Genomic DNA, 25,355 nt, shown 5'->3' with positions numbered 1-25,355 from the left:
ATATATATATATATATATATATATATATATGTGCCCACTAAAACTAAAGGCTGATCAGTGGTTGAGATCCTGCAAATCCATGTATTGGATTGTTGATGGTAGTATGAATGCAAGAAGAAATAAATGGAAGACACTCGATGGCTCTTCAGGCTTTATATGTGATGAACTATAATAAGTCCAATTCTCCGGCAATATGTGTCAAATACAATTTTGTAGTCAAAACCCAATTAATAACGAAAATACAGCTATCCATTTTTAGGGTTTCTGGTCCCATCTCCATAATCGATCCACCTCTGCCGTGTACAATTCTAGTTGGTGCTAGGAGCCACAGTGGGGCGGTTCTGGATTTGAATGTGGTTCTTTGTTAATGCTACTTAACCTACCAATGCTCCTGTGATGTGACGTACTTAAATTGTAACCATGATCCTTGAATTATATTTTGAGTTGTATTTTTGCGTCTGAATTTCAATAATAGATGGGTCTGAAATTTAAAAGCCGGAAAAAAAGAGGTATTTAGTTATATACTCATTCTTAGCATTAGTGATATAGATAAATTCTACACTGTTTAATTTTTATAAACAAACCCGAAAAACAACAAAATAGCGAAACTCAAAAAAAAAAAAAGTGAAGCTCCTTGGAGCGTCAAAACTATTATGTTCAATATTCAACTCTTCTTCAGCTCCTTTGACCAATCTGACCGACTTCAATTGAATTTATTGAGACACGTTACTGAGCAACAAGTACATTAATGGGTATTAGTAGTTGGATTGGTTTAGCTCTTTAGTGTGCTCTCAAGTGGTCTTGCGTTTAAATCCTCATAGTATCCCGTGTGTATGAGTTTTCCCCTCTCTCCTTACTAATTGTGCAGCGAGAAAAAAAAGATCATTTTGAATTCACAAAAATAACTTTATTTATTAACTCTTCTAAATAAAATATTTTTCATGGCGGATGACAAAGAGATTCGATTTCGAAAAATACAAAAGAGAATTTAATTTTCAGTTAATCAATATTAGTTAAAAATTATTTATCATGGTTCAATATCAAATTCAATAAATTTCACAGTAAATGAAAACCCAATAAAATCAATACTAGTATGAAATCTACCAGAAAAGAGAAAAGAGAATATAAAGTATTTGTCATTGAATTTCTGACGCTTCAAAATTAATATTTTAAAAAGTTTCTACACTAATTTGGAAGTGAAAATACATGAAGCGAAAATAGAATGTGAATATTACTGGACTAACTTGTAAAAGAATCTTTCAAAAATGAAATAAAAATAAAAATAAAAATAAAACCAGCAAAAAATCACCATAATTTTTTTGAAAAAGGAAAATAAAATAAACTACATCACACATTGACAAAAAAATAAAATAAAATGAGATGCGTCTTTATCAGTTAACAACCGCACTCAATACAAAGCCACTGACACCTTACTTACTGCTGTGCGAAAGATTTGTGCACTTTCACACGCATTATTCAAACCCCTTCTGTTTTGTTTTGTTTCTTCTCTCACTCACTTCCAAAGTCCAATCCCAAACCACCCCCCCTTTCCAAAACGGACTTCTTTCCAAGTTGACCTCTCATCCCCAACGTAAATAAATAATTAATTTCCTTCGCCTCGCTCTAAACTTGAAACGTCAGCGTATCATCGACTTACTACAGCCACATCTACACTTTCGATTTCATCTGAATTTACCAAAACAACCTCGCCGCCCCCTCCATGCCCCCTTCCCCAAAGGGGGCCAAGTCCTTCCAAATCATTGTTAACACGACGCTCCGACAAACCAGCCGAAAGCAAGGTCATAATCGTAAATATAGGCTTTGGGGCCTTGGTTTAGCTGCCCCTTGAACATCGTGAGACTGAAGTAGTTTGCCAACGTCAAAGAGGACTGTTATCCCCACCCAGCCAGCAGTAGCTATAAATACTCTCTCTCTCTCTCTCTCTCTCTCTCTCTCACATACAAATACAAAATTAAACGCGCATATACGCATACACAGACGTTTTTGCGCGGATCGTCGTCTTCCACATTCGCTCTGAGCGGTACTGGACTGGACTGGACTGTACTGGATTGAGCTCGCACGCAGAGGAGAATGGCCCTCCGTCCAGGGCTTGTCCTATCCATTTCTCTTTTACAGGCATGAACTTCGTTTCTGCTCTGCTTTTTATGATAATGTCCAAAAGTCTTTCGCCAATTTTCTCGCTTGTTTCTCTACCTTTACTTTTCCTTTTTTCTTTCTGAATAAAGAGAGAGCATGAAAAGCTTCCCTTTTTCCGTTTGTTGCTCAGGAAGCAGAAAAAGAATTCAAGCTTTTTTTTTTTTCCACCTTTTTCTGTTTGATTTTATTTTGTTTTTGTTTAATTTCGGCAACTTTATTTTTCTAGAAAGAATTTCAAGTCTTTCTAACAGTGCTTCTCTCAGTCACCAAACAGACTTTTGATTTCGAAATTGAATTTATACTGGTGTGGTCATCCCGAAGAGTTCCACTATGTGTGCTGCTAATTATGTGGCAAAAACTTCTGTGAATCTCACAGTTAGGTTTAGGCACATTCGATTTCGTTTCAAGTATAAGCACTTTTTCACTTTGATTACTTTCACTGATCTCCCTCTCTCTGTATTCATGCATGTGGATGCAGGTGGTCTTATGTTTTCTCTCTCTAGCATATGCGCAGACGTCCGTAACGTCTAATGCTACAGCAGGGTGAGGCTTGCTTGATATTTTACGTGCACAACCAAACTACAATTTGCCCACATTAACAAATTTCTGAGGCTTAATTATTTTTTTTAATTCTGCTTACTTTTTGCAATTTTTGAGCTCATTGATGCATATGGTGGTCTACCTTGAATTTCACCCAAATTACTTGCCCTGCTTTTGATGTGCTGCTGATGCGGTGTGCATGCGGTCTGTCTGTCTATAATGTTGCCTGATTAGCAGTTTTTGAATTGCTCATATTGCCACTGTTAGCTTAATTTTATTCGAACGACATGCCCTGGTTCTGAATTATGTCCTGTTCATATGGTCTCTCTATGATAATTCAATTAACTTTCTTTTAGTTCCTGGAACTGTAACTTTTGTTAGAAGTTTGTGAATATTTCATATTGCTGATGAATCATAATAGGCGGGCCTATCTTGCGCTTGATTTTTGTTTTCCTCTGGCATATACTATATTTAACAAAAAAACAGTTGAGTACGTAACTTTTTTTTTTCCTTTCTATTTTTCAGGAAAAGGCATTCTGAAGAATATTGTGCCATGTATGGCATTTGTGGAAAACGTAGTGATGGAAAATACTTAAACTGTCCTTTTGGCTCCCCATCTGTGAAGGTACATGGTAGAAGAAGTTACTGCTCTTTTATGGATAACAGTTTAGCTTGAAGTCTACCTTTGCGCCTTATTCTATCAGAATGAAGGTTGTTAAGGTTTTTAATCACCCAATTATCACATATTTTATCTCTTCCAGCCAGATGATTTGCTTTCATCCAAGGTCCAAAGTTTGTGTCCAACAATTACTGGAAATGTTTGTTGTACAGAAACTCAATTTGACACACTACGGTCACAGGTCCAGCAAGTAAGTAATTTTTAGTTTTAGAGTTGGACGTGAACCCACTCTGCTAAGAAACTAGAGTTGTTCATTTTCTCTCCAAACGCTTTTCACCCTCACCCAAACATATAGCATTTATATTCTTTTAATTTCTATTTTTGCAGGCAATTCCCTTTCTTGTCGGTTGTCCGGCATGCTTAAGAAACTTTTTGAATTTGTTTTGTGAGCTTACCTGCTCTCCAAGTCAGAGTTTATTTATCAATGTGACTTCTGTAGCCAAGGTCAGGAAACCCTGTTCTTATTTCCTGTTTACCTATTAAAAAATTTCTGTGTTCCCACACCGTCCTGCACTCCAATCTTGTTATCAATAAATATTTGAATAAGAATGATACTGATATATATTATTATATTTTGCATTTACAAAATTTCCTGCCAATCAATATATGTCTGTTCGATTCTGCAACTCTTGGATTGCCAAAGAGACCTACTTAAGCCATTGTTATTTTATGATGTATGATGTTCTTTATAGACATTATATCTAAGCTCATATGGTATCAATTGTGCCCCTATATCTTTCATTCAGGACTATACTTGATATTCAATATAACCGTTTCATTAAAAAAAAATAAAAATTTGTTGTATCAAAGAAAAACAGAAATGACAGCTCTCAGTTATCTGGTTAAAAGATTTAAGTCCCCGGAAATCATTTAAAATTATTCCTCTATGTTCTGTTTACTTGATTTTTTAGCACATGAAACTTTTGAGTTTTATTTGCTGGATGAAAAATGGAAAAAGAAACAGAACATTCTTGAATTATTTGAGGTTGGTTGTTACCCGCTTAATTGATTGGGCAACAGTTTGAATTTTCTGTGATGAGTAAGATACTCTTTAGTCTTTTCCTTATAAACAAGTTTTTCTTTGAGAGAGACAAATACTGTTATTTAGAAGAGTATAGAGTTATTTAAGGAAGCTTTTTCCCTTTTCAGGTTAATAACAATTTGACCGTCGATGGGATTGACTTTTATATTACTGATGCTTATGGTGAAGGGTTATACGACTCCTGCAAGGATGTCAAGTTCGGTACCATGAATTCTCGAGCTATGGAATTTATTGGTGCTGGTGCTAAAAATTTTAAAGGTAACTTTATTCTTCTGAAATTGCAAATTAGGTCTCTCTCTCTCATGCACGCACATGCACAAATGTACACTAATATGGATTTCACCATTAAGCTGGTAATGATAATGGAAACACAAGCATATGAAATTGGTATTAATCAAGCCACATGGCTACTTTTGCAATAGCTGATAAGATGTAACTATGGCAATAATGCTGCACCTTTTCTTTTCTTTTCTTTTTTATTTATAAAAAGTGGGTCTCTTAGCCTCTGGGCTTTGCAAGTAGAGGGGGATGAGAACACCTAATTGGCAGAGATTAGAGAATTCCTAATTGGTGTTCCATTCCATGTTCTATAGAAATTATACAGTGGAAATATACATTTTTTAGCTAAGGCCAAGTGCTTGTATGTCAATATCTTGGTTTATGCTGTTGAATAACTAGTAGTGCTTTTACTGTGATTTATGGCAGAGTGGTTTACTTTTATCGGTAGACAAGCACCTTCTAATGTGCCAGGTTCACCATATGCCATTAGATTCTCTTCAAGTGTTACCGAGTCATCTGCTATGAAACCTATGAATGTCTCTACTTATTCATGCGGTGATAATTCACTGGGCTGTTCCTGCGGTGATTGCCCTTCATCTACAGTTTGTTCCAACACAGTTTCACCAGTTTCCCGGAAAGGAGGTTCATGCTCAGTGAGAATTGGGTCCGTTAAGGTGAGAGAGCATATTGTAGAATATTTGTAACTTCTGGCTCGCACATCAATTACCTTGTTCATATTGGAGGCAGATTCACGTAGGTAGTGTGAAATCAGGTACTATAGATGCTTTGTTTATATGATTTCCTCGTGTGAGAATTGCAGGCTAAATGTATTGACCTTGCTGTAGCGATTCTATATATCGTATTAGTTTCTGTGTTCTTCGGATGGGGTTTGTTTCATCGGACTAGAAAAGCCAACCCAGCTTCTGTGACAAAACCTTGGTGGACTGTAATGGATGACAGTGAAGTTCATTCTGTTAACAGGGAGAAGAATGAAAATCCTCCGATGCAGGTGAAAACCAATTTCGTTTCGAAGTATGTATATATCAATTATGTATGTTCGGAAATTTATATCAGTTATGTTATGTGTATGGTTTGAAAGTTTAAATTTACTTCTGTGTTTTATGATTTGATGGTATGTGTGCTTTTAGCTGGCCATCTGCATTCCATCTATCTGCTAAGATTTATGGATCATATATGTCATTTCTGAACTCACCGGCCACAGTCCTGGAATCATGTTTGGTTTTTTCCATTTTGTTGCCATTTTTATGACCATTGTAAGTTTTTGTTTTTTGGTCAAGTGTAAGTTTTTGTTTCTATGAAGAATTTCTTATACCATATCATATTACCTACCTACATTGATAAACTATGCACAGAATGGGGATATGCTTAGGAATTTATTTTTCATATGTTTCTTCATTTAGCAACAAAACAGGAATTATCACCAGAACTTTTGCTCAGTTCTACTAATATTGTCTTCCTCTTTAACTGTTTTATAAATTTTTAAGCCTTGTGAGATTGCTCTCTAGCTTGCATATGCTTAAAAAAATTACATTGCTTCTATATCTGCACAATTCTTTACCACAAAAAACTGTCTCTAAAATTTATGGTCAATTGTTCTACTAGTAGTATCTTCCTCTCTAGCTTCTGTGGTTTACTCGCTTCATGAATGTCATTTCTGTATTTGTGCTCAACTATAAATTACTGTTATACTCTCTAGCTGCTGTAGGCTGCTCTTATCACGTATTTAAAATTGTTGATAATAGGTGTTTGAAGATGCTCCTCACATTAGAAATAGTGTCCAACTTTCAATTGTGCAAGGATACATGTCAAAATTTTTCAGGTGACTGCTATTCCTTGTAGAATGATTACTACATATCAAATTTATATGTTAGTTAAGGCAGGAATGGTTTCTTACTTAAAAGATTACATTTTGATGTACAGGAGATATGGAACATGGGTTGCTAGGAATCCAATCATAGTGTTATGTTCATCATTGGCTTTAGTTCTTCTGCTTTGTCTGGGTCTTATCCGTTTCAAGGTGGAAACCAGGCCTGAGAAGGTTCGATTTTCTACTTGAATAGTTTCTTTTAAGTTGTGTTATTTATGTGTTAAATGAAGAAATGTGCTCGGATGCACTGTGAATGATTTTTATTTTATTTTATAGTTCTCTGTGTTATTTCATAAATTTATTTCGTTTTTGGCCTTTTGGAACCATTACTGGATGTATCATTGTAGAATGGAACACATCTGCATAACTTATGATCAGTTTCAAATGTTGTGAAGATATTTTACAGCTCATTTGTCGTAATTCAAAATTATGATCCCGTGCGTACTCTGATGTGGGTTTCTTGTTGAGATTTAGTATTCCAGACTCTACTATGCATGCCATGGTTTTTGAAGGTCACCAAAGTTTTTACATTTCAATTTGTTATGGCCTTGAAGAATTTTATGTTATCATCAGACTTTTACAATTCTGTTTGACTTAAATTGTGTAATGTTTCAGCTATGGGTAGGGCCTGGGAGTAAAGCAGCAGAAGAGAAGAATTTTTTTGATAGCCACCTAGCCCCTTTCTACAGAATTGAGCAGGTTCTACATTGTTACAATGTCTTCTTTTGGTAAATTATTTTTCATCTTACGAGCGGTTATACTTTACCATACGGGGAAGCAAGCTGGTTAACTTTCAAAGGTAGCAGAATTAGGACATAAAAAAGTATAGATCCAACAGACATTCTAGGCTAGGGAATGAGCTGCATCTTCTTTTTGTCTTGCCATTAATTTTCATCGTTAATTTGTTTTTGGTATGAGAAGCCTGTTTCCATTTAGCTTTAACTATGGGAGAAACTCATGTCACACCTTGTGTTTTTTGCAGCTTATATTAGCAACAATTCCAGAAGTTAAGCATGGTAGCTCACCTAGTATTGTGACAGAGGACAATATTAAGTTACTTTTTGAGATACAGAAGAAGGTATTTGATCCTTTACTCTAGTATTACTTTTCAGAATTAAGTGTTTATCTATTAAGATTGGTATGAGACTGGCGTTGTTCTTTGTTTTGAATTGTACTGCAGTTATTTATTTTCCTTTTTTTTTTCTTTTTCTGCATTTGACATGTGGTAAAAAGAAGTACTTCTAATACAACATTACTTGTATTTGACAGGTTGATGGAATTAAAGCAAATTATTCTGGCTCGGTGATATCTCTTGCTGATATTTGCATGAAGCCAATGGACAAAGATTGTGCCACTCAAAGTGTCCTACAGGTACAACTCTGCTTTAGTTGATGAATTTAGTGTTCCCATATTAAAATGGTAAATGAAATGAAACTAGTAATTTATTAAATTTATTTATATTTTAACCGTGTGTCACCCTTTTGAACATCTATTGCAATCATTCTTGTCAATATTTTAGCTACTTGTCATGAAGTGTGATTTGAGTCTCTTAAAGCCTGTATCTAAATATGTGCATTGATTAATAGCCCATCTGTAGCTGTTTCTCTTCCCTGTCAAACCCTTCTTTTTTGTTCCAGGTCGATGTACATAGAAAAACAAAGAGAACTATGTGTCTAGTATATGAATAGATGTGAACATGATAATAAACTTTTTTACAGTAGCCTTGTGGCTTGTTGAATGCCTTTTTTGCTTGATTGGCATATGCATCTTGCACTGTGATTTGAGTGTCAGTTTTCTTTTTCAAGTTGTTATACCAACAATTTATTCATTTGTAAAAATTTATTGCATTGTGACAAATGGATCCTTGAATTTCCTTTTGTTGTTATTATTTTTTTAACATAACTGTTGAATCTAGATATCTTTAAGATTTTGATTAATATTTTCTCTCGTGATATTCATGGTTCCAGTATTTCAAAATGAATCCTGCAAATTACGATGATTATGGTGGGGTTGAACACCTAAAGTATTGTTTTGAGGTATATTCTTATAATCTCCATTTACATATTATCTGAAGCGCGGATCTAGTTTATTGTCTAATGAGATTCTGTACAGTTGGATAAATTGTTATCGATATTTGTTGTTTCTTTTGGGGCCATCATTTCCAATATAAACTAATAGTGAAAGCACAATATCTACCAGATTGAACGTTACTTACTATCAACTGCGTGTTACTTTGGATAGAGCATGAATGGTTAAAATTAACATTTGTAATCTCAGGGGTTGTAAGACAAATTTGGGCCTGCGGTATAGTTTATAATATCATTTAAAGCTGTTTTGGGTAGTGGGTTGCATATGTTACGGGTCCTATTGCTTGATCTATGATATGTGCATCTTATCCTAGTATGCTTATCGGCATTATAATGCCAGGGTTGGTAAAAATGGGGCTGCAATATAGTTGTTTATAATTTCATTCAAAGGTGATGGATATATGAGGATACTGGTCCTATTGTTTGATCTATAATATGTGCATCTAATAACTGTAGTATGCTTAATTTGTAATATTTATTTTCTGCTGAATTTGTCAAATAATAAGAATGTAGAGCTCTGTCCATATTTGCTTTTTTCTAGATAAGCCGGAATCATCTGATCAGATGACCAACCTCATGTCTTAATACGCTTAGATTTCTCTCCAGCTTGTTCTATAGTCAGTTAGCTCGCTTATTTTTTACCATTCCAATTTTCTCAAAGAACATGGCAATAATGTCCTGGAAAGTAGATCCATTGACATTTGCGTTTTCTGTTTTTCAAGCACTATTCATCTGCTGACAAATGCATGAGTGCATTTAAAGGTCCTCTTGATCCTAGCACAGCCTTAGGAGGCTTCTCTGGGAAAAACTATTCGGAGGTAATGACTTTTCCATTTTTCCTGAACTAATTTACTTTTTCATCCTTTCCTGTTCAAAGTAAGATTGGATTCTTTTAGTTTTTCAGAACCATTAAGATTTTTCCAATGCAGGCAACAGCGTTTCTCGTAACTTATCCTGTAAACAATGCTATTAGTAAAGAAGAGAATGAGACTGAAAGAGCAGTGGCATGGGAGAAAGCCTTTATTAAGTTGGCAAAGGTTTACTCTATGTCTTGTGTAATTCTTGTGATTGTTTATTTTTTGCATTCTTGTTTGTGTTATCCTCCATGTTCTGCAGGAAAGCGAACAGATTTATCTTTACTTATTTTTCTTTTCTGAGGAAGATAGATTTATCCCTCTTAGACTCTAAGATTAGTATCTTGTTTGTGATAGGATGAGTTGTTGCAAATGGTGCAATCTAGAAATTTAACACTTTCTTTTTCATCGGAAAGTTCTGTTGAAGAAGAACTAAAAAGAGAAAGTTCTGCAGATGCCATTACTATATTGGTGAGTGTTTCTTTATTTCGTTTTAGTTGCATGTTTCCTTTCATAATCAAAGCTCAGAATATACTGTAATCCTGAAGTTCTGTACTTTATGCAGTTATGTCAATTCGATCTTTCTTATTCGTTATGTGTAACTGTGACAACTGACAAGTTCCATCATGCGAATCTTTTTAAATGCCTTTGTCCATTTATGGTTTTTTAATTCATTGCAGATAAGCTATCTAGTGATGTTTGCCTATATATCTCTTACTTTGGGTGACTCACCTCGTTTATCATCATTTTACATTTCGTCTAAGGTATGGTCTTGATTATTTTCATTTTGTTTCGACAGACTGGAAAATTGTGTTTATTTTTAAATTTTTTAAAATGTTAGTTTCTCTAGATTCAAAATTGAGACATTATTTATACCATTATAATTGTGTATGGTTGAATGCCAGGTATTGCTTGGTCTCTCTGGAGTTGTGCTTGTCATGCTGTCGGTTCTTGGATCAGTGGGTTTTTTCAGTGTAATTGGTGTAAAATCTACGCTAATCATTATGGAAGTTATCCCATTTCTTGTTTTAGCTGTAAGTTCCCCAACAATATATATATATATATTTTTTCTCCTACGGTATATTTTGAATTATATATGTGGCTGTCATGTTCTGACTGAAGCATGCATTCTCGCTTCAATCTAACTTTTAAAACCTTTGAAATTTTAGTTTTCCAGAATTGTTTCTTAATGTATATTGGTTACTGATTGTTTTGGTGTAGCTTATAATATTCTGGAGTTTCTCATCTTATCAGGTTGGGGTAGATAATATGTGTATACTAGTGAATGCTGTCAAACGGCAATCCTTGGAGTTGCCTTTGGAAGGGCGAATAAGCAATGCACTTGTGGAAGTTGGACCATCCATAACACTAGCTAGTCTGTCAGAGGTTTTAGCATTTGCAGTTGGAAGTTTTATTCCTATGCCAGCATGCCGTGTGTTCTCTATGTTTGCAGGTTGGAAATTTTGTTCCTTCTAACTTTTGTATCTGTGAAATAGTTTTAATACTTGGTTGTTGTCTTTCTGTCTTACCTCAGGCCTATTCTATAAACTTACTTTTGCGCATTCTTTTGCAGCACTAGCTGTTCTGTTGGACTTCCTGCTTCAAGTAACTGCTTTTGTAGCTTTGATTGTTTTTGATTTTCGGCGAACTGAAGATAAGAGGGTTGATTGTTTCCCATGCATGAAAATTTCATCATACACCAACTCTGACAAAGGTATCAGAATATTTTTACAACTTACGTCTGGTTGGTGCATTATCCTTATTGCTCACACTAATTTTCAGTATATGATATTCTTATCCATTATTTATTTATTTATCAAAATTTATATAATCTCGATTTGAATGCTGCCGTATTTAGGCATTGATCAGAGAAAACCTGGTTTGCTGACGCGCTATATGAAGGTGACTGCTTCTTTTCTTTTTCCATTTTTTTTTTTTTTTTTTGGATTTTTGTGCTGTTGTAGTAAATAGTCTGGATAGGGATGATACAGACAATCTGGAATTACCAGGGTTTTCATAATTTTCTATATTTTTAAGGCTGCAATGTCAAGAACATAAGTTACTTCAAATTCTACTGTAATGCATATGATCAAATGAACCTCTAAGGATTAGTATGTTGCCTTGGCAATTTAACACTTTTATGCTATTTTTGTACGTAGAAAATTCTGTGTGGTAACTTCTTTATGATTCACGTATGCTTTGCTGTGATAGTCTTTTGCTTTCTGCTTTAACTTTTAACTATGTTTGCTTTTGTTTTCCATTTTCAGGAGATCCATGCTCCAATTCTCAGTCTTTGGGGAGTTAAGATAGCTGTCATTTGCGTCTTTGTTGCATTTGCATTGGCTAGCATTGTGAGTTCTGAATTTTCCCCCCAATGTATCTTATATATGTGAACATCAATTTTTCCGTTTGTGCTCATCCCTCTCCTCAGTTAATCTCTGATTCTTTCAAACTTTGTAGGCATTGTGCACCAGAATTCAGCCTGGGTTGGAACAAAAAATTGTTCTTCCCCGAGATTCCTATCTTCAGGTCTATAAGCTGGTTACCTACTTATCAAATTCATAAAGGTGATCGATTATTCTGCTTTTTCTGTGAGGTAACACTGCCTTCTAAATATTGCAGGGGTATTTCAATAATGTTTCAGAGTACCTCCGAATTGGACCCCCATTATACTTTGTTGTGAAGAACTACAATTATAGGTATCATACTGTTATTCATGTTCGCTGTTTCCTGATTTATCATGAATATTTTCAAACTACCTATGAATGTCTAGTTCTTGAGTCAATATGTATATTGTAGAACAGAATCAGGTGTCCTTGAGATTGCTGCTGATACTCTAGCCAGAATCACATATAACCATTCTGATGAAAACTTTACCATATATGATGTCCTTCAGCATTTCATTTGCTTTTCCATGTACAAGCCCAAAAGTGGCTCTCTGGAACGAGAACTACTCTTTTGTTTAGAAATTGCATCACATGGACAGTTGGCATGGATAACGTCTTTATATGAAAGCAACCAAAATAAACTATCTATAAAAGGAATTTTCTCCATCTAACCTTTTCAAATCAGACAGTTCTTTTTGGAGTAATGTGAAGTTCTATTGGTATTTTGGATGGTAAATTTTTTTATGTAAACACCTATCTTAATGCTTCTATCATTGAAAAGCTTCTTCATGCTTATGTTGCTCTGCTCCTCAGTTCAGAATCAAGGCATACGAACCAATTATGCTCAATTAGCCAATGTGATTCAGATTCTCTTTTGAATGAGGTAAAACCTTCTTCCATTTTTCTTTGCTAATGGGCAAATTCCTAGCTTTTAGGTACAGTTTTAGAGAATTACGTGCCTCCTGCATTTTGCTTTCATTTTGATGTCTCTTGCTTGTTTCAGCTGGTTGTTTCCAATATTACTGCTAAACCCATTGATCAATGTGTTAAACTGAATTCATATATAGGGAGGAAAGTATTCATGTTTTCCCAATCTCTAATTATATACAGGGATTAATATATTTAATATAATATGTAATGCTAGAAAGTTATAGCTTTAATATCTGAGTTCTCTGTTCATTTGTTATATGAACATGATTGGAACTTATCTCTGTTGAGCTTTTATTTTACGACTTGCTATTAAATTTCAGTACGAAGGGTTGAGATGGTTGTACAGTTTGGTTTAGCAGTTCAACCTTTTTTTATTCATGACCTTCATTCTTCTGTCTGTCTATGTTCCTTTTGTATTCAATCAATATGCATGTGGCTTTTTCCATCCCTTATGTCTGGTTGCCCCATTTGTTTAATCCTCTTTTTAGGTGTGTATGAGTGTGTGTGTGTGTGTGTGTGAATTGTCCTTCTGTGTCCATAGAATGCTAGATCATCATTAATTCCAGAATGTATGTGTTTGAATTGTCTTCTTGTATATTAATTCTGCAGTGTATATGTCTGTATTGTCCTTCTGTATGCATATGAATTGTCCTTTTGTATGCATGTATTAATTGTCCTTTTGTTTCCGCAGATTGCAAGAGCATCCTTAACTCCAGAATCAAGTTACATCGCCAAGCCTGCTGCTTCATGGCTTGATGATTTTCTTGTGTGGATATCCCCAGAAGCATTTGGGTGCTGTCGGAAGTTTACAAATGGGGCGTACTGCCCTCCTGATGATCAGGTGATGATACATTTTTTCTTAGTATGAATGTTTGTATGGTAATGGAATCATGTTAGTATGATCTGATGTTTGGAATTTCTTTTAGTTTTGGAATCATGGAATCACTTTTATTTCAGTTGAGCATGTGAGTAACTCCACCATTTGGGAATTCAAAACTTGCTGGATGTTTTCAGTCCGATACCATTCTGAACTATGGATCATTACAGTTACTTGCAAGAATTTAAAATATAAAATTTGAAAGAAAATAATTCTTTTGCTGTCCTCTTATGCATCTTTTATACCACAATTCATCCTGTTTTGTTTTTGTCTCTGCAATCCACTTGATACTAAAATTAAGTTGTCTTCCAGCCTCCCTGCTGTTCTTCCAGTGATGGTTCCTGTAGCCTGGGTGGAGTGTGCAAAGATTGTACTACGGTAAAATAACTAATGATGGAGAAACGTTTTAACCAAATTTATGTTTCTAGTTACGCATGCATCAATTCTCGTTTTCAATTTTGCTGTGTCAGTGCTTTCGTCACTCAGATCTGCGCAATGGGCGTCCATCTACCACACAATTTGAAGAAAAACTTCCCTGGTTCCTCAGTGCTCTACCGTCTTCTGATTGTGCTAAAGGTGGCCATGGAGCTTACACTAGCAGTGTGGAATTCAAAGGTTTGTGGATTGGATATTGTGCCTTTATGATAACTTCCAAACTGATTATGTGCTTTCAGGTTAAACTGTCATCAGATGTGGCTTGTTATTTCAATTTACTTTTTTAATAGTTAATCATATTTTTGGCTATCAGGCAATGGAAGTGACATTATTCCAGCATCATCATTTCGTACATATCATACACCTCTCAACAAGCAGGTATCTCGTCTGTGATCAATACAAACAAAATTTTCATTTTTTATCTATTATCTCTTTTATTAAGTAATACTAAAGTGAGCCCCATAACTTAAATATCTACAATTTATTTTAGGTTGACTATGTAAATTCAATGAGGGCTGCTCGGGAGCTCAGTTCTAGACTTTCTGATTCTTTGAAGGTAAGATTTGAAGGCTACTTGCGAAGATGATTGATATATTTACAGTAGATCTTTAATATTATAAAGCCACATCAAAATCTGTATTTCCATAAATTCCCTTGATATATATATAGTATTAATTAGCTCATATATTTTTTTTATACAGGATTGCCATTGTAAATAATAAACTGTATGTATGTGTCCAAACAAAATGGCTATTATCATAACTAAGTTGAAAAAGTGTCAAAAGAAGAGGGGAGAGAATCTACCAAGTCAGTAAGCATTAACTGCTAGTTTATTATAATTTTAAACCATGAAACCCAACAGGAAAACTATGCAAAATGACTCCTTTTCTTAGGAGTTGAAAGCCATTTCCTTTTTGCATAGGTCGAGATGTGGGTAGAATAGTCTTTCTCTATGCAGAAAAGGGTTCATTTTTTTGACCTTCTGAAAAAGGGTCCACTTTTCAAAATGGGTTCTTTTTGGGTCCTTGGACCAAATACCCACTTTTTCCCAGTTAGATTGAGTACAGCAGTCTTGTCTTGCCCATTTCCCTAAGCCACTGGTTTATCATTCCATTATGTCATGAAAATAAATTAACTTATTGATTCACTTATGTGTTAGTCGTGGTATGTCTATTGAACTGATATTTCTTTTCTGATGCAGATTGAGATATTCCCATATTCAGTATTCTATATGTTCTTTGAGCAATACCTTGATATTTGGAGAACAGCACTGATCAACCTTTCTATAGCCATTGGTCAGTTATTTTTTCACAGCACTGAACAAAAAGATAGCAGATAACTTAACCAAAAAAAAAAAAAAAAAAGAATCCGTAAAATGTTACCTCTCTGGAACTCAGATTTTACTGTGAACTTGTATCTATTTACTATAGATGTGCATAATGGTAAATGTGGTTTCATTTATTAAAAGGAATAACCTGGATGTATATTATGTTGTACCAGGTGCTGTATTTATTGTTTGTCTAGCTATCACTTGCAGGTCAGTATTGATATACTTAGCCCTTAATTCAATTGCAGACAAGACTACTTGTGGTGTTCAGCTTCTTTAATTTAGAAACTAAATTTTGCAAGAAGGTGTTTGTTTTGAATGAATGATGTATTGATATTTCCTTCAAATTTGTTTTGTAGTTTATGGAGTTCATCAATTATTCTATTGGTGTTGGCAATGATTGTAGTGGATCTCATGGTGATCTTTCTTCCTTAAAAATTCTCTTTTAAAACAAAACACTTCCATCAGCTCTCATGTTTGCTCACAAGATACTATTCTACAGGGTGTGATGGCAATTCTTAACATCCAATTGAATGCAGTCTCTGTTGTTAATCTTGTAATGGCAGTGGGCATTTCTGTTGAGTTTTGCGTGCATATGACACATGCTTTCTCGGTCAGTATCACTCTTTTAAACATTTATCTCAATATTTACTTTTTTCTTCAGGTTAGAGATTTGATCCATCAATTGTTCCATTTCAATTTTTTTTCAAAGAAAAGATAAAAAGATACTTAGTAGTCAAATTTTCAGAAAAACAAAATGCTTTCAATGTAATGCTTTAATGACTTTAAATGGTTTTAAAATTCTTTATAAGGTATTTGTAGTTTCTCAGCTCATGGTCACTTCAAATCTTGGTTTGGTTATGACTTCAAGTAACCTTTGGTGTCAATGTGTCACGCTACCCTTTTCTTTTTCTGCAAGTGCGTGTATCTAAGACTTTCTGTACAGGTTAGCACAGGAGATAAAGATCAGCGCACCAAGGAGGCTTTGGCTACAATGGGAGCCTCTGTCTTCAGGTACTTATCCCAATGGCCGATCCACTTTCCTAAAAAAAAGGAGGGCACTAACTCCTGTTTATTTCACTATGTTTGGTACATCTCAGAGCATCATACGCAATAGATCATGCTTCATTAAAGAGCTGAAATGTTAAGTCCAATGCCAATGGGCTCTTGTGTGATACAGATGTAGAACTTTTCTCCGAGCTAACTTGCATCCCCAATTTTGTATAATATCTTCTTTGTTGACATGCTTTTGCAGTGGAATCACATTGACAAAGTTAGTTGGGGTCATCGTGCTTTGTTTCTCAAGGACGGAAGTCTTTGTGGTACTAAATCGTTTACTTCATTGTCCGATTACACTGGCCAGTACTGTCAGCAGCCTCTAATATATTTCCATCCTTTGCTCTTATAGGTATATTACTTTCAAATGTACCTAGCATTGGTTCTTCTTGGTTTCTTGCACGGGCTCGTGTTCTTGCCGGTAAGTTAGTACACTTTTCGTAGCACGTATCCTTACCATCCTTGATGCAAATCATAGAACTCATGAACACAATAATTAACAGCCGAAAAAAGCCAAATATGTTTGAATAATGATGGAAACCATGGATCGGGTTGCTGTGTTTGGATTGACAGTACTCAACGTTGTGTTGTTTGCAGGTTGTCTTGAGCATGTTTGGTCCGCCTTCGAGACGCGTGCTCATTGAACAGCGACAAGATCGGGCACCTGTTCCACCACAACTATAAAGAAGCAGATTGCCAGAACAGTTCTTTTTCTAGGGTTCGCCTTTTTCTTTTGTAGCTGAAATTTTATGTATGACAAGAATAACAGAAATATCTAAAATAGCTCAACATGTAAATTATGTAGCTGCTACTGACAAGAAGAAAAGAAAAAGGTTTTTAAGAATTTGTTCTTTTGACTCACATCAAGTTCCTTGGCATCAAGTTCATAAACATGGATCATACCTTAATGTGGATAGTTCTATAAAGAAATTTTGACAAGCAAGAGTCAAGAAGTCGGAATTTAAAAGCAATGAATGTTTCGAATTTAGGATACATCCAATTGCAGAATTATTAAAAACATTAATTATCGAAAAAATAAAATTTTAGCAATTTCTTGATGGTTGTTGAAGTTGTCTTGTGATGTCTCTTGCCAAAACACAACATGGTTGCAATTGCAGAGAAGGTTGTGAACCACCATCACCAACTAGCTCTTAGTTTACTAGTACTTTCACTTTTCCAATACTTAGAGATTTTAAGTTCGAAACCCGTGTTAAGAACCACTACACCAACTAGCTCATAGTTTATTGATATTTCTCTTTTCAATATTAAAAGAGGTTCAAGTTTGAATCCCCCTCTCTAATTGATTTATTTTTAAAAAAAAATGAGCACAACGACCAATTTGATTCACAAGAGAAAACTCCTCGGAATGGATAGCATCTGATCATAGAGGGTTGTTCTTTTCATTTTTCTAGTTGACTGCAGTTGTGGGGTGGTCCTTGCAGTAGGAGATAGTGGACCGTATCTCTATATCAAACCTATCCATTAATCTATTTCATTTCCCACCACGTTCTCCCTGCATCACATATCATAGAAACAAACACTCTATTATCCAAAGATATGCTGCTGAGATCTCAAAAATTCAAACTCAAATTCCTCATTTGAAGTCCTTCCATCCAAAATTCAAAGTACACTAATTATTTAAAGAATGGGCTTTCTTGAAGCTCAAGGAATATCAAGAAAAGTCACCAAAACATTTTTACCAAGCAAATATCTTATAATTAAAAAAGAAGGCTAAAACGGCCTCAATATACTTCAAGTCCTTGAGGTAAAATGTAATTTCAGAATAGTAATTTCATGTTAATTTCAACCGAAAAACTCTACATCAATTTATTTGACGTAGTTCACGATTTAACCAAACTCTTTTACAGGATTAAAATTGTTAAACTTAAAAGACATGAATCAAAATGAAAAATGATTCAAACTAGGAGAACAAAGATGATTGTATGACAAAGTTCAAGTATTGGTTAGTCAAACTTCGAAAATTGGCCTACTTTATTATTGAAAAAGAATTATGTTCATTCACTAAATATACAGACAACTATCAACAACTAGCTTGTAATTAAAAGAGCTGAAAGCAAACACTATCAACTAGCTAATAGACCAACATAGTACACTTTAACCAATGGCTTAAGCTCGACATCCCCAAATAACTGCAGCTTAACATGGAGCACCCAAATAGTTATTTTCCAGTATCCTTGCTTTCAGTTCTGTGAGACACAAAACTTGCATTTTTCTTTTACATTACTGTTCGTACATTGCGAAGATTTCACACTCCAATCTGTGCAGCGGAGGCTTCAACATCCCTCCCTACTAAAATTAATAAAGGAAGGTGTGCCTCCATTTTTGTAGAAGGAAATACTCTGCTACCTCAGTTTTGCAACTCAGGGAGCATCATGACGGGCCATCGATACCTATAAACCTTCTCAAATGATGACGAGAAAGATGGAGAGAGAGCTTAATTGTGTGGCTCTGTGACGATCTGCATACATCAATACACTCCTCTAAATCAGCATCACATGTTAGTAAGACCCACTCTGAGTCATCATCCAAGTATTTGATATCAAATATACTCATGTCTTCAATACTAAATCGCTTTGCGATTTCTTGCACCAAATCTTCATATCTCCAATCACTTCGCATGCGAAACCGGGTTTTCTCATCTCCATATGCGACTTTTACTCTTTGAACCTCCCCTTCTTGAGCTACCCCATTATTCTTCAGTGAAGGTGGAATAGGCTGCAATTTTTGCAACTCGTTGAGAATTTTATGGCTCTGGGATCTTGGCAGTAGCTGTGTTCGATCTTGACCAAAGGCATGCAACTCTGCTTCACTTCTGACCCTCTTTAGCACACCATCGCCAGAGTTATCCCCAACAATTGGATCATCATCACCAGTGACATTACATGTGGGAGGATGCTGCTGTGTCCTGCTGGAACAGCATTGGCTTGAACTGGAACTCTGACTGCATGAAGATGAGGGTGATTTTGATGCAGTAGCCTGGGGGCTGACAACACCACCTTCAGGTGACAAGTTTGTTGGCTTTGGCTGATCACTCAGCTTTGAGGTTGAAAATGGGCTTGTCCCCGATAAATTCGGAGATGTTAACTCTGGGAAGTTTGTATAGAAAGAGTTGATTTGGAAAGCACCAGATGCGCCTTCGACTGAGTCAATTACAAGTTGGAGTTTCTGTAAAGAGTGACCAACCTTCTTAATTTTTCGAGATGGCCAACGTTTAATCCCGTGTTGTCTGCATATCCTTTTCAAGGTTGTGGAGCAAACTAAATACGATAAAATTGACAAAGGAAGAAAAACCAATGACAAAAGAAATACATTAAAATGTTGACAGTAGAAAGTTTAACATAATCCACATAAATATTGAAAACAGCAGATGCTAAAGTGTGCTAGTATTGTGGAACTTGTGTAATTCACTTCAAATTTAGGAGGTGTAACAGAAAATACTAACATGAGAAACCTTATTTTGGAAGACTACAACACACATATGTAGATTATACAATCCGTACATACAAAACAACCATTAAATTGCAGAAAGTATACAAACAGTCCCATTAGTCTGAAGGCTAGCAAAATGCCATACAAGCATTCACAAGAACTAAAACGTGAAATAGGAACCAGGTCTATTGCAAGAAATGCTTACCTCCAATACTATTTGCAGCATCTTTTAGGCTGCCGGAAAAATATTTTCTAAGAACTTCCAAGGTGATAGCTTTTTCTGCCTTGGTACGTCTTTTCTCTCTTGTCTTGCTCACACCAACACTTGAGAAGCTACCCTCGCCCAAAGTAGAACACTCTCTCCCACACTCGACACCACCCTTTAGGTTCGAATCTGGTTGATGTTGCCTTAACTTTGAGGATTTCACACCCAGCACCTCCCTTGGATTTTCCATTGGGAATATTGAGACATCATTACCGCTCAGTTGGACCTCTGTGAAACTGGCAATACCACTAGGTCTGGGATCCGAAGAGACTAGCATCTCACTGACAGGAAAATCAGATTCCTCCTCTAGTTCCTTGTCTGTGACAACCCGTAAGCTCCGGCAAATCTGTTGTATAATTAAGGACAGTGAATTTAGCATCTTTTTCTGTTCTTCTGGATCCCTGCACTCCACTGGCAAGAAGAACTCCAGAACATAATCAGTTGAACCAGTTTTCATGCTCCTTAGACGTATTGCAACAGCTGCATGCAATCCGAACATCCTGGCATGGTGAGATAGAGGATACTCTGTCTTGACACAGGAGGTTATGTCATCTGAGAAGCATGGTTGATTGGTCATAAAAGCTTTCCCAACAATGCCTTGGCCTTTTAACAAGTGATGCTCAGAGCAAGCTTCATGAAAGTCCTCGATATAAGGATCAGTCACATGGAAAGCATGATCCAGAGTTGAAACACAGTGAATGTAGTTGTCATCAGAATGTCTGCACCCATCTTTGCCTTGTTGGATGCATGACACCCAAGTTTGTGCCAAAGGCAATTTGTGTGTCTCGCATGCAGATCTCAAGACCTCTTGGATCTCAGGTAATGCAGCTTGATAGGGCTTGACACACCCCTGCTAAAATAATCCCACGAAATGACCTTAAAAGAAAATTGGAATAACGTGAATATCTAATAAATCAATTTTTCTTCAGGGAAATTATCCGTTTACCTTTATGTTTTGAGTTCTCCAATTTCTAGAACTTTGAAGATCAACATCCTGCGAATGATAAAACTTGTCCAGATCAGAAAAAAATATTCATGTGAATAGCCTGCGAAGAATTACAAGTCATTATATGCTTGTGATATGAATCTCAAAAGTCCTTATTAAAGGAATATGGATCTAAGAAAGTTTCATATCACAAGCTTACAATAGTTTGTAACTTACACTGTATTTGGAATTTTGACCCAAAAAGAAAACACTGTATTTGGAATTCAATTACTTGTATCTTTAGAAGCTATAATCACAGACATCAAAGAAAAAATACTAGCTGATGAAGAAAAAAAAGCATTCTTCTTTTTTAAATGAAAGACAGGAAGAGACATACAGGACCAAACTATTATGAATAAAATATAAAGGGACGTTTATCTGCTAAGATATAAGATAAAGTTGTCACTCTTATTCTCAGTAACTTGAATGAAAGTAAACATGGGGACAAAAGATAGGTCATTTCTAATCATATGTCCATCATTAAGTTGGATTTTATATGCACCGATTCAGAAAGCTCATACTGATAAGCATCAGAATTAAGTTTCCAAATTTTCGACCAAAAAAAGAAACAATTAAGTTTCCCATTCATCAGGTGTGAATGAATATCTGTTAAAAGATCATGGGTTGCTTTCCTTCTCGTAATTTAAGTTTGAATTCATTACTTATCCTCTCAATTTGGGAAACAAGATTAGAGGATTAACAAAAGAACCTTAGTTATTAATATGAAAGCATAAGAAAATAAAGCAAGAAGTTTTACAATGTTAAGATCAAATGGCCACACTTTAATTTAACATGGGGATTCTCCAAAAAGAACTAATAGTTACCGAAAAATGAAAGACATAATATGTTTAGACAACATGATTATCAGTTATTACATCTCTAAGGACTGATGGGACTTCGATTGATGTCAACTTTTGTAAAATTATCTTTTAATATTCATAACAATACTAATAAGCTCCAACTGCCTCTTGCACCAGTTTACACTGCTTTCACTGACCTGATTGAAAGGAAAAAACCGAAATGAAGAATGAAATTCTGATTCAAGGAAAGAGTACAGACCTCAAGTGCCTTGCAAACACTTTCAAGCTCAAGTTGATACTTTGTCTTTTGGGTGGTTGTAACAACCTCAATCACACCCAAGCAAGTCCTACTACCTTGTTCAAAGATAGGAAGAGCTAGAGTTCCACGTACATCATAACGTTGAGCATAGTCAACCCGTGGGTACTCATCACTTCTGAAGAATCGAACATCAGGAGTCCACTCAGGAACCTGACCTGAGAAAACCCGGCCGGGCAACCCCTTAACCAACTCTGTAGTATCCTCTCCAGTTGAGAATTGATAATTAACAGAGATGTCTCGATATTTGGAAAGCCTGGGACAGCTAGAATCAAGCGAGAAAAGGTCATCATTAGTAGTTAAAACATTTCTACCCCCTTTATTTACAGGCACCCATACTTGTACAAGAACATTTTTGTCTCTCATGACATCTCGAATGCACACAAGAGCCCTCGTTAGTCTCTCCATCACAGATGATGCAGGACCTTGATTTTCTAAGGGACCAATCCACCACCTTCTGTTCAATTCATAACTTTTAATTGTAGGATCTGCTGAGTGACCAGAGTACCCATCAACATCTATCATATTCTGGCTTGGAAACTGAGGATTCACAGGACCTTTATGGAGTTGTTTGAAGAATGGTGTTTGTATCACTTCTTGATTACTGTTTTCAGATGGGTTCATGGTCAAATTGCCATTCGCCTCCAACGTATGCCAAAAAACTGAGGGGTTTAAATGGGCACCAGAATTGGCGTGGCTTTGATTAGGAAATTCAGGTCCATCTGTGGTTTCCAACCAGCATCCCTCTAAGAACAGTTCATCCATGAAGTCTAAATCCGTAGCAGAATCAGGTTGAGCTCCCATCATGGTAGCTGGTGATAAAACATCATCGTCCATGATGACCCTTGTGCAGAAGCCCCACTTTCTAGATTATGCTCAGCTGTATTCTAGAACCTTTAGGTCCCAAAAATCAACGTGTCTGTGAGCTATAAAAAATGAAGATATCTTAGGAACAATTTAAGCCTTTAGCGTCCTGCCTTCAAGTCCTAGTTTGTCCAAATTCCCCAAAATCATAAACAAGAATCTTTTGAGTTTTGAGTAAAAAAATAACAGAAGAAATTGCAAACAAATTTTCATAGACAATTAAGGAATGTAAAGTTAACAAATAAAAACTAAAACACAATCATACGTCATTGCAGGAAGATTATATTCTCCTTTTTTCTTTTCTTTTCTGGTACAGGATTATATTCTCAACGTAGCAAAAACTAATCAAATCACCACCAGTATCTAACACAGTAATAGTATAATAGAATAGAATTTCAACGGAGAACCTTGGCCTCCCATATCCATCAGAATTGCAAATATCAATGATTCAAGTTCAAAAGGGGAAGACAGAACAAAATATAATAAATAAACATAAAAACACACTTTCTACATCTTCTTCGAAAATACTCTACAAGTCTTCTACCAACTTGCGTTCAAGATTCCAATTTTAGCAGAAGAAAGTGAAAGAAATAGTTCCATCAAGGAAGAGAGACTGTAATCAAGCATTTCATAATACCAGAACTAATCTAGTTTCTGACCCCAGGACAAATAAATCCAGAACAGAACAAAAAAAGAAGATAAAAAGGAATAAGAATAACTCACTGTGTGAGGATTCTTGTGGATACCCAAGTGGGTAGTTTTCTTGTATCATTCATATACTTTTTTCTGCAATCCCCATAAAAATTGTCTTCAAGACAAGGAACAGAAGCAACAGAAAACCTTATAAAGAGCTTTCAAGAGGCTGTTTCCTTGTCCTAGTTCCTTGTGATATCTCCCCACAATTCCAAAGTTTCAATCTGGGCCTCTTCTCCATAGAAAACATGACTTATTCTGATTCCAGGCTATTGTTGTGTGAGAAAGATTCTCACTTCTGCATGTGGACCCCACATACACGTACGCCAAAAACCCATCGAGGGCATTGTACTTCTCGCTTTAAAGTCAACCAATGGCTTAGGAAAGCGAACACAAAAAGAGAGAGAGAGTGAGCTTGAAAGAGATTGAGAGAATCGTAATATAAGAAATTTAAAAGAAAACAAAAAGAAAAAGAGATTGAGAGAATCAGACAGCTGATTCTTAAATGGTGATGACGCCATAATTTGAAGCAGTGGAAGCGGTGGGAATCAAAATTCCTTCAACATTGAGTAAAATATGGAAGGATCGTGCCCCGGCACTCGCTATCTCCAGTTTAGATGCTCTACTACGCCTCTTTGACTCACTCTCCCTGTTTATTTTATTCACTTTAAAATTTTCTTTATTCCTTTTTCTTTCCTGTTGTTTCACCGATAAAAAACAAACTATTTTAGTCCATGAGTTTTACGAAATTATCACATTTCGTCCCTAACTTTTTTTTTGTGACACTAAGGGTCCTTAAGGTTACCATTCACACATCAAAATAGTCCATGTCGTTAGCTTCCGTCAAATTTTCTGTTAAATTACTGATGTGGCACATGTGTGGAGCCCACACATCCAATGGTATAGAAGCACATGATTTTAAATATAATATAATATATTTTTAATATTTTTAAAACTTAAAGATTTTCTTTGACTCACTCTCCCTGTTTATTTTATTCACTTTAAGATTTTCTTTCTTCCTTTTTCTTTCCTGCTGTTTCACCAATAAAAAATAGAGTATTTTAGTAAAAATTAAAAATAAGAATTTACTACATTGAACACCCCAATTATGACCATTTTTTAAGTTCATACACGATTTGTTGGACATTTATGAAGTCATACACAAATTCTCGAAAAAATCTACAGTAAACTCACAATTGTCAATGCATGCGTTATCTGCTTACGTGGCGCTGAAAAGGATCTTATACGCTCTTATGCGAAAAACTTTAAAAGGGTATTTTCGTCATGAACCCACATAGTCCCCCACTATCTCCAAATGAGGACCTAAATCAACCCAATTTGAAAGTATTGGGATGGCAATTTTCCTCACTGGCTACGGTCTTTACGAGGATTCGCCCTTAATAATGGGTCAGGTATGAAGCACAAAAATCGGGTATGGGGACAT

At 35.6% G+C, this 25,355-nt stretch overlaps 2 protein-coding genes across 5 annotated transcripts; one reads left to right on the top strand and one right to left on the bottom strand.

Annotated features, from left to right (window-relative positions):
- Positions 1–1,752: 1,752 nt before the first annotated feature.
- LOC110768161 (uncharacterized) lies at positions 1,753–17,399 on the top strand. 2 transcript variants are annotated; one of them, XM_088253271.1, is made up of 39 exons: positions 1,756–2,136; positions 2,636–2,700; positions 3,223–3,322; positions 3,459–3,566; positions 3,704–3,820; positions 4,526–4,676; positions 5,124–5,371; positions 5,518–5,706; positions 6,461–6,537; positions 6,639–6,756; positions 7,201–7,284; positions 7,568–7,663; positions 7,855–7,956; positions 8,553–8,621; positions 9,395–9,490; positions 9,602–9,709; positions 9,884–9,997; positions 10,207–10,290; positions 10,432–10,560; positions 10,781–10,979; positions 11,100–11,240; positions 11,385–11,428; positions 11,794–11,877; positions 11,987–12,055; positions 12,149–12,225; positions 12,727–12,796; positions 13,535–13,684; positions 14,033–14,098; positions 14,191–14,335; positions 14,469–14,533; positions 14,646–14,711; positions 15,357–15,450; positions 15,656–15,692; positions 15,842–15,899; positions 15,985–16,095; positions 16,429–16,496; positions 16,738–16,804; positions 16,891–16,959; positions 17,136–17,399. In XM_088253271.1, exons 1-39 carry the CDS (start codon positions 2,092–2,094, stop codon positions 17,220–17,222), a joined length of 3,867 nt encoding a protein of 1,288 aa, XP_088109397.1. In that variant the 5' UTR covers positions 1,756–2,091; the 3' UTR covers positions 17,223–17,399. The 2 variants fall into 2 exon arrangements, with proteins under 2 accessions (XP_088109398.1, XP_088109397.1); XM_088253272.1 differs by lacking the exon at positions 10,207–10,290 and having other exon boundaries at positions 1,753–2,136.
- A 1,099-nt stretch (positions 17,400–18,498) lies between these two features.
- Positions 18,499–24,531, bottom strand: LOC110768163 (protein NLP4). 3 transcript variants are annotated; one of them, XM_088253435.1, is made up of 5 exons: positions 23,942–24,531; positions 22,298–23,340; positions 21,200–21,247; positions 20,194–21,106; positions 18,499–19,816 (listed from the first exon to the last, which is right to left on the bottom strand). In XM_088253435.1, the coding sequence occupies exons 2-5, from the start codon at positions 23,189–23,191 to the stop codon at positions 18,930–18,932; spliced, it is 2,742 nt and encodes a 913-aa protein (XP_088109561.1). In that variant the 5' UTR covers positions 23,192–23,340; positions 23,942–24,531; the 3' UTR covers positions 18,499–18,929. The 3 variants fall into 3 exon arrangements, with proteins under 3 accessions (XP_088109561.1, XP_088109562.1, XP_088109563.1); XM_088253436.1 differs by having other exon boundaries at positions 22,298–23,280; XM_088253437.1 differs by having other exon boundaries at positions 20,194–21,103; positions 23,942–24,530.
- Positions 24,532–25,355: the final 824 nt, after the last annotated feature.

Source organism: Prunus avium, chromosome 5 (genome assembly GCF_965620075.1).
Source record: "Prunus avium chromosome 5, drPruAviu1.hap1.1, whole genome shotgun sequence".
Classification (NCBI taxonomy): domain Eukaryota; kingdom Viridiplantae; phylum Streptophyta; class Magnoliopsida; order Rosales; family Rosaceae; genus Prunus; species Prunus avium.
This window is presented reverse-complemented; position numbering and strand designations above follow the sequence as displayed.